Source organism: Sapajus apella, unplaced genomic scaffold (genome assembly GCF_009761245.1).
Source record: "Sapajus apella isolate SASKATOON/1434 unplaced genomic scaffold, GSC_monkey_1.0 scaffold173, whole genome shotgun sequence".
Taxonomy (NCBI): Eukaryota; Metazoa; Chordata; class Mammalia; order Primates; family Cebidae; genus Sapajus; species Sapajus apella.
The window spans coordinates 1,304,639-1,313,086 of NW_022437113.1; the positions used below are offsets into that span (position 1 = coordinate 1,304,639).

General features: G+C 49.6%; 1 protein-coding gene across 1 annotated transcript in view; it reads right to left on the reverse strand.

Annotated features, from left to right (window-relative positions):
* Positions 1 to 8,448, reverse strand: part of FCHO1 (FCH and mu domain containing endocytic adaptor 1) — a 41,812-nt gene that overhangs the window by 19,747 nt on the left and 13,617 nt on the right. The window contains exon 5 of the mRNA XM_032267917.1: positions 5,461 to 5,602. Coding sequence (XP_032123808.1) covers positions 5,461 to 5,602 — 142 coding nt within the window. The remainder of the gene's footprint in view (positions 1 to 5,460; positions 5,603 to 8,448) is intronic.

The following is an 8,448-nucleotide window of genomic DNA, read 5'->3' on the forward strand; positions in this document are numbered from 1 at the left end:
AGCTGGGATTACAGGCACGCGCCACCATGCCCAGCTAATGTTTTGTAGTTTTTAGTAGAGACGGGGTTTCACCATGTTGACCAGGATGGTCTCGATCTCTTGACCTCGTGATCCACCCGCCTCGGCCTCCCACAGTGCTGGGATTACAGGCGTGAGCCACCGCCCCCGGCGGTTTTTGTTTTTTGAGATGGAGTCTCGCTCTGTCGCCCAGGCTGGAGTGCAATGGCATGGTCCTGGCTCACTGCAACCTCCGCTTCCTGGGTTCAAATGATTCTCCTGCCTCAGCCTCCCGAGTAGCTGGGACTATAGGCGCGTGCCACCACACCCGGCTAATTTTTGTATTTTTAGTAGAGACGGGGTTTCACTATTTTGGCCAGGCTGGTCTCGAACTCCTGACCTCATGATCCACCCGCCTCAGCCTCCCAAAGTGCTGGGATTACAGGCGTGAGCTGCCATGCCCGGCTTGTCTGTGCGTGTTTTAATAGCAACAGGTTCTTGCTATGTTGCCCAGGCAGCTGGTCTCAAACTCCTAGACTCAAGCAATTCACCTGCCTTGGCCTCCCAAAGTGTTGGTATTACAGACGTGAGCCACCATGCCTGGCCTGTATGTTTTTCATTTCAAAATATTCTTAACTTTTATTTTTAAATTTTATTTATTTATTTATTTGAGAGAAGAGGGCTCACCATGTTGGTCAGGCTGGTCTCAAACTCCTGACCTTGTGATCTGCCCACCTTGGCCCATTTTTAACTTTTTTTTTTTTTTGAGATGGAGTTTTGCTCTTGTCACCCAGGCTGGAGTGCAATGCGACAATTTGACTCACCACAACCTCCACCTCCCAGGTGCAAGCAGTTCTCCTGCCTCAGCTTCGCGAATAGCTGGGATCACAGGCATGCACCACCATGCCCAGTTAATTTTGTATTTTTCATAGAGACAGGGTTTCTCCATATTGGTCAGGCTGGTCTTGAACTCCCTACCTCAGGTAATCTGCCTACCTCGGCCTCCCAAAGTGCTGGGATTACAGGTGTGAGCCACCACGCCTGGCCCATTTTTAACTTTTAAAATAGATACTATTTACACATGGTTCATATTTCCGAAAGTTGTAAGGGGTAAGCCAGGAAAAAGCCTCCCATATATGGGCCCTCCAGCCTAGAATTCCCCAATTATCACTGTGATGTTTCTCTAGAAATAATCCGCATATGGATAAAGGTGCTTGTTCTAACCCATGTTTTATGACAAAAAGTGGCAGAATTGCTAAACCACTTTTTTTTTTTTTGAGATGGAGTCTTGCTTTTTCACCCAGGCTGGAATGCAGTGGCACGATCTCAGCTCACTGCAACCTCCGCTTCCCAGGTTCAAGCAATTCTCCTGCCTCAGCCTCCCAAGTAGCTGGGATTACAGGCATGCGCCACTCTGCCCCGCTAATTTTGTATTTTTAGTAGAGACCGTTTTCTCCATATTTTGAAACTCTGTAAATGCAATGCATCTATGATTCTACAATTACGAGCTTTGGAGATTGTGGAATTCTAAGAGTCTCCGGCGATCTGCCTGCCTCAGCCTCCCAAAGTGCTGGGATTAGAGATGGGGTCTCACTATGTTGCCTAAGCTGGTTTCTATCTCCTGGGCTCAAGCAATTCTCCCACCTCAGCTCAGCCTCCCAAGTAGCTGGGACTACAGACATCCACACCACACCTGACTTGCTTTTACACTTAAAATTCCACTCCATTCCAGGCACAATGGGCCATGCCTGTAATCCCAGCATTTTGGAAGGCTGAGGCACATATGTTACATGTTTCACCAGCCTGGGAAACACAGCAGGACCCCCCCATCTCTCTCTCTCTCTCTCTCTCTCTCTCTCTCTCTCTCTTTTTGAGACAGAGTCTCACTCTGTCACCCAGGCTGGAGTGCAATATTGTGACCTCAACTCACTGCAACCTCTGCCTCCTGGGTTCAAGTGATTCTCCAGTCTCTGCCTCCTGACTAGCTGGAATTACAAGTGTGTGTTCTACCACGTCTGACTAATTTTTGTATTTTTAGTACAGACAGGGTTTCACCATGTTGGTCAGGCTGGTCTCAAGCTCCTGATCTCAAGTGATCCGCCCGCCTCGTCTTCCCAAAGTGCTGGGATTACAGGTGTAAGTCATTGCTCCTGGCTAACAAGACCCCTTCTCTACAAAAAATTTAAAAATTAGTGTGTCTGGGCACGGTGGTTCACGCCTGCAATCCCAGCACTTTGGAAGGCCGAGCTGGGTGGATCACCTGAGGTCAGGTGTTCAAGACCAGCTTGGCCAACATGGTGAAACCCTGTCTCTACTAAAAATACAAAAAAGTAGACAGGCGTGGTGGTGCACGCCTGTAATACCAGCTACTTGGGAGGCTGAGGCAGGAAAACTGCTTGAACCCAAGAAGTGGAGGTTGCAGTGAGCTGAGATCACTCACACCACCGCACTCCAGCCTGGGTGACAGAGCGAGTCTCTGTCTCAAAAAAAAACAAAACAAAAACAAAGTACTACCAACTCCCTTTTTACACAAAAGTTAAACAAATGCAGATTTTGAAACTCTGTGAATGCAATGCATCTATGATTCTACAATTGTAAGCTTTGGAGATTGTGGAATTCTAAGAGTCTAAAACGGATCTGCCAAGATTCTAGGTTTTCAAGAGTCTAAAAATAGTAAATATGAATATCTGTTATCTTCCAGTGCTTTAGAACAGCCGTTGGCAAATGTTTTCTGTAAAGGAACAGACAGTAAATGTGTTTGGCTTGATACAAACACTTGACTCTGCCGTTGCGGTGCAAAGCAGCCACAGATGACAGGCACATCAATGGGGTTGACTCTGTGCCAATTAAACTTTATTTACTGGCACTGATATGTAACTGTCATATCATTTTCACATGTCGTGAAATACTATTTTTCTTTTGATTTTTTTCTAACCCTTTGAAAATATAAAAACCAGGCCAGGCACAGTGGCTCAAACCTGTAATCCCAGCACTTTGGGAGGCCGAGGCGGATGGATCACAAGGTCAGGAGTTCAAGACCAGCCTGGCCAATATGGTGGAACCCCATCTCTACTAAAGATACAAAAAATTAGCTGGGTGTGGTGGCTCACACCTGTAATTCCAGTTACAAGGGAGGGTGAGGCAGGAGAATTGCTTGAACCCAGGAGGGTTGCAGTGAGCCGAGATTGCGCCATTGCACTCCAGCCTGGGCAACAGGGCAAGACTCCGACTCAATATATATATATTTATACACACACACGCACATATAAACCAGTGACACTGCATCTGTCTCTTTCTTTTCTTTTCTTTTTTTTGAGATGGAGTTTTGCTCTGTTGCCCAGGCTGGAGTGCGGTGGCACAATCATGGCTTACTGCAGCCTTGACCTCCCATGCTCAAGTGATCCTCCCACCTCACCTCCGGAGTGGCTAGGACTACCAGCATGTGCCACCACGCCTGGACAGTTTCGTTTTGTTTTGTTTGTTGGTAGAGATGGTTCTCTCTATTTGCCCAGGCTGGTCTCAAACACCTGGAGGATCCTGCCTCCAGCTGCCCTCCCGCCTCAGCCTCCAAAAGTGCTGGGATTATAGGCATGAGTCACTGTGGCTCAAACATTTTTTAAAAATTAGCCAAAGCGGCCGGGCGCGGTGGCTCAAGCCTGTAATCCCAGCACTTTGGGAGGCCGAGGCGGGTGGATCACGAGGTCAAGAGATCGAGACCATCCTGGCCAACATGGTGAAACCCCGTCTCTACTAAAAATACAAAAAATTAGCTGGGCATGGTGGCGTGTGCCTGTAATCCCAGCTACTCAGGAGGCTGAGGCAGGAGAATTGCCTGAACCCAGGAGGCGGAGGTTGCGGTGAGCCGAGATCGCACCATTGCACTCCAGCCTGGGTAACAAGAGTGAAACTCCGTCTCAAAATAAATAAATAAATAAATAAATAAAAATTAGCCAAAGCACAGAGCCGTGACCCTGTTGTCCCAGCTATTCTGTGGGGGCTGAGGCAGGAGGTTCACTTGAGCCCAAGTGTTTGAGACTTGTAGGAGCTCTGATTACGCCATTGCACCTGGGTGACAGAGTGAGACCCTGTCTCTTAAAAATAAACAAGGAAGCACATGTGCACACGAATGTTCATTGCAGCACTGTTTACAATAGCAAAGACCTGGAACCAACCCAAATGCCCATCGACGATAGACTGGATAGGGAAAATGTGGCACATATACACCATGGAATATTATGCAGCCATCAAAAACGATGAGTTTGGGTCCTTTGTAGGGACATGGATGAACCTGGAAACCATCATTCTCAGCAAACTGACAGAAGAGCAGAAGATCAAACACCACATGTTCTCACTCATAGGCGGGTGTTGAACAATGAGAACACATGGACACAGGGAGGGGAGCACTGCACACTGGGGTCAGTTGGGGGGAAATAGAGGAGGGACGGTGGGGGATGGGGAGCTGGGGAGAGATAGCATGGGGAGAAATGCCAGATGTAGGTGATGGGGAGGAAGGCAGCAAATCACACTGCCAGGCGTGTACCTATGCAACAATTTTGCATGTTTTCACATGTACCCCAAAACCTAAAATGCAATAAAATAAATAAATGGGAAAAAAAATAAACAAGGAAGCATCCTATTTTGTTCCTTTTTTTTTAGACGGAGTCTCACCCTGTTGCCCAGGCTGCAGTGCAGTGGCGTGATCTCAGCTTACTGCAACCTCCGCCTCACGGGTTCAAATGATTCTCCTGCCTCAGCTTCCTGAGTAGCTGGGACTATAGGCACACGCCACCACACCCAGCTAATTTTTGTATTTTTCGAAGAGACAGGGTTTCGCCGTATTGGCCAGGCTGCTCTCGATCTCCTGACCTCATGATCCACCCACCTCAGCCTCCTAAAGTGCTGGGATTACAGGCGTGAGCCACCGCGCCAGGTCCTATTTTGTTCTTAGAGTGAGGGTTTTATTAACTTAATTGTGGACATCATGGATTGTCTAACATCATCACAATCCCTGGATCAAGATTCTAATATAGCATTATTTATTGGTTTGGATAAACCCAGCCTTGCTACACTGTAGGGTAAAATCTCTCTCGAGTCATTATTCTGGACTTAGGGAGCTAGTTTTGAAACTCTGATTTATTCTAGAACTTAGGCTTGTGCCAGTTTTACAAATAAATTCTGTTCTAAGTTCAAAAATAAATAAATAAATAAACAAGGGAAAAAAAACCCTTCTTAGCTGTACAAACACTGGTGGTGGGTGGGCTGGATTTGGCCCTTGGGCCGCCGTGTGCTAACTCCTGGTCTGGAATTTTCAAGTCTGAAATTCAACAATGCGTATGAGACTCTGGGCTGAACGGAATTCTCAGAGGCTCACATCTGCAGGTTCCAAGGTCCCAGATTTGGGGTCCTGGGAGCTGCTGGTGTCCCACACCCACCCACCCCCTAGGTGGCGCCCACGACACACACCTTCTTGTGGGTCTTGAGCTGTTCCTCGCCGTAGCGGAGAACGTCCTTGATGAGATCTTGCAACTTCCGTGTCAGCTCCAGGTGGCACAGCGCCAGCTTGTCCGAGGAGACGCGGAAGACCTCCCAGAGCGGGGCGAAGGTCCTGGGGGCAGGCAAGGTCACACCCAGGGCTCATGAGGCTCACCCACCGCAGGAGAGCGCTGGCACAGGCTCTCCTGTGCACTGAGCCCTGTTAAACATTAATGTGTACTCATTCATTTCATTTCCATTACAACCGTAAGAGGCGGGCCTGCGACAGACGGGGAAACCGAGGCATAGGGAGCGCTTTAGCTCGTCCCAAGGCCCTCAGCAAATGAACATCAGAGCAGAATTTAAAGCCAGGCCCTGGTAATTCCAGGACTTAGGGAGGCCAAAGCGAGTGGATCACTTGAGGTCAGGAGTTCAATACCAGCCTGAGCAATACGGTGAAATCCCCATCTCTACTTAAAATACAAAAATGTGGCCGGGTGTGGTGGCTCACACCTGTAATACCAGCACTTTGGAAAGCAGAGGAGGGCCGATCATGAGGTCAAGAGATCGAGACCATCCTGGCCAACATAGTGAAACCCTGTCTCTACTAAAAATACAAAAATCCGCTGGGCTTGGTATCGCACACCTGTAGTCCCAGCTACTCGGGAGGCTGAGGCAGGAGAATCGCTTGAACCCAGGGGGCGGAGGTTGCAGTGAGCCGAGATCGCACCACGGCACTCCAGCCTGGGCAACAGAGCCAGACTCCATCTCAAAAGGAAAAAAATAAAATTAGCGGGATGTGGTGGCGCGCGCCCGTAATCCGAGCTGCTCAGGAGGCTGAGGCAGAAGAATCGCTTGAACCTGGGAGGCAGAGGTTGTACTGAGCCAGGACTGTGCCACTGCACTCCAGCCTGGGTGACACAGCGAGACTCCATCTCAGAAAAAAAAAAAGAGTGGCTGAGACACCACATGCCCCAATCAAGTCTATTCAGCCTCCCCCTCAACAGAAGCCCCGTCCAGCCTCCCTCCTGCCTGCTCCTACTGCTGCCTCCACTCCTGCCCTCCTGACAGAACTTTTGCCTTATAGCAGCCACAGAGAAAATTGCAAATGCCATCGGAACCACATTATGTGTTCTGTTTTGTTGAGGCAGGGTCTCACCCTTTCACACAGGCTGAAGTGCAATGGTGCAATCATGGCTCACTCCAGCCTCTATCTCCTGGGCCCAAGCCATCCTCCCGCCTCAGCCTCCAGAGTAGCTGGGACTACAAGCACACACCCTCATGCTCGGCTAATTTTTGCATTTTGAGTAGAGACGGGTTTCTTGGGCCGGGTGCAGTGGCCAACGCCTGTAATCCCAGCACTTTGGGAGGCCAAGGCGAGTGGATCACCAGGTCAGGAGTTCGAGACCAGCCTGGCCAAGATGGTGAAACCCTGTCTCTACTAAAAATACAAAAATTAGCTGGGCACAGTGGCAGGCATCTGTAATCCCAGCTACTCGGGAGGCGGGGGTGGGAGGATCGCTTGAACTCCGGAGGTGGAGGCTGCAGTGAGCCGAGATCACGCCACCACACTCTAGCCTGGGTGACAGAGCAAGACTCCGTCTCAAAAAAAAGGGGGTTCTCCATGTTGCCCAGGCTGGTCTTGAACTCTTGTCTTCAAGTGATCCTCTCACCTTGGCTTCCCAAAATGCTGGGATGACCGGCATGAGCCGCCATGCTCGGACAAAGTTTCATGTAGAGTCATTTGTGTGTCATGCTCTGCCATCTCCCTTCCTACTTGCTTTCCATGTCACCCAAGCCTGCAGCCATGCCAGCATCCTCACTCTTCCTTGAATAAGCTACGCCTGTGGACTCAGGACCTTTGCACTGGCTGAGCCACCTGCCTGGGTCTCTGTCCGTCAGACATCCCCATGGCCAGGTCATTTCTATAAAGGTCTCAGCTCAGGGAGGCTGGGCCCACCCCAGAGAAAGTGCCCAGTCTCTCACACTCCTACTTCATTCCCTTCCCAGCACTTTTTTTTCCTTTTTTTTGAGATAAGAGTTTTGCTCTGTTGCCAGGCTGGAGTGCAGTGGCGCGATCTTGGCTCACTGGAACTCCACCTCCCTGATTCAAACAATTCTCCTGCCTCAGCCTCGCAAGTAGCTGGGATTACAGGTGCCCGCCACCACACCCAGCTAACTTTTGTATTTTTAGTAGAGACGGGGTTTCACCATGTTGCCCAGGCTGGTCTTGAACTCCTGATCTCAGGTGATCTGCCCACCTCAGCTCCCAAAGTGCTGGGAGTACAGGCATGAGCCACTGAGCCTGGTCCCCTTCCCAGCACTTTTCACACCAGAAAAAACTGTTTTGTTTGTGTTTAACACCTGTCTTGTCACATAACCAGATGTACATTGCATGAAGGTGGTGGGATCTTTATCTGTCTGTGTTGCTGCCGATGCCTGGCACACAGAAGGCACTCAACAAGTGTTTGTGGAATGAGTGAATGAATGAATGAATGAATGAGTTAGTGTGTGAATGAATGATATACATCTTTCTATCTGGTTAGCTCCATAATCGAGGTGGATGACCTCTGTTCTTCATGCCCTGAGTGTGAAGAGATACCCATGTAGGAAGAGGCTCCCCATGTTCCCACCTTGGTGACCCCTGCCCCACTCACCCCACGGGGGTCCCGTTGCTGGCCAGCTTGGAGAGTTTCGCCATTGCCTTTGAGTAGGTCTCCTCGATGGTAGCCCTGGGTAGGAGAATGGGATAAAGAAACTGGGTGGGGCGCAATGGCCGATGCCTGTAATCCCAGCACTTTGGGAGGCTGAGGCAGGTGGATCATGAGATCAAGAAACTGAGATCATCCCAGCCAACGTGGTGAAACTCCGTCTCTGCTGAAAAATAGTTCCAGCTACTTGGAGGCTGGGGCAGGAGAATCACTAGAACCTGGGAAGCAGAGGTTGTAGTGAGCCAAGATCATGCCACTGCACTCCAGC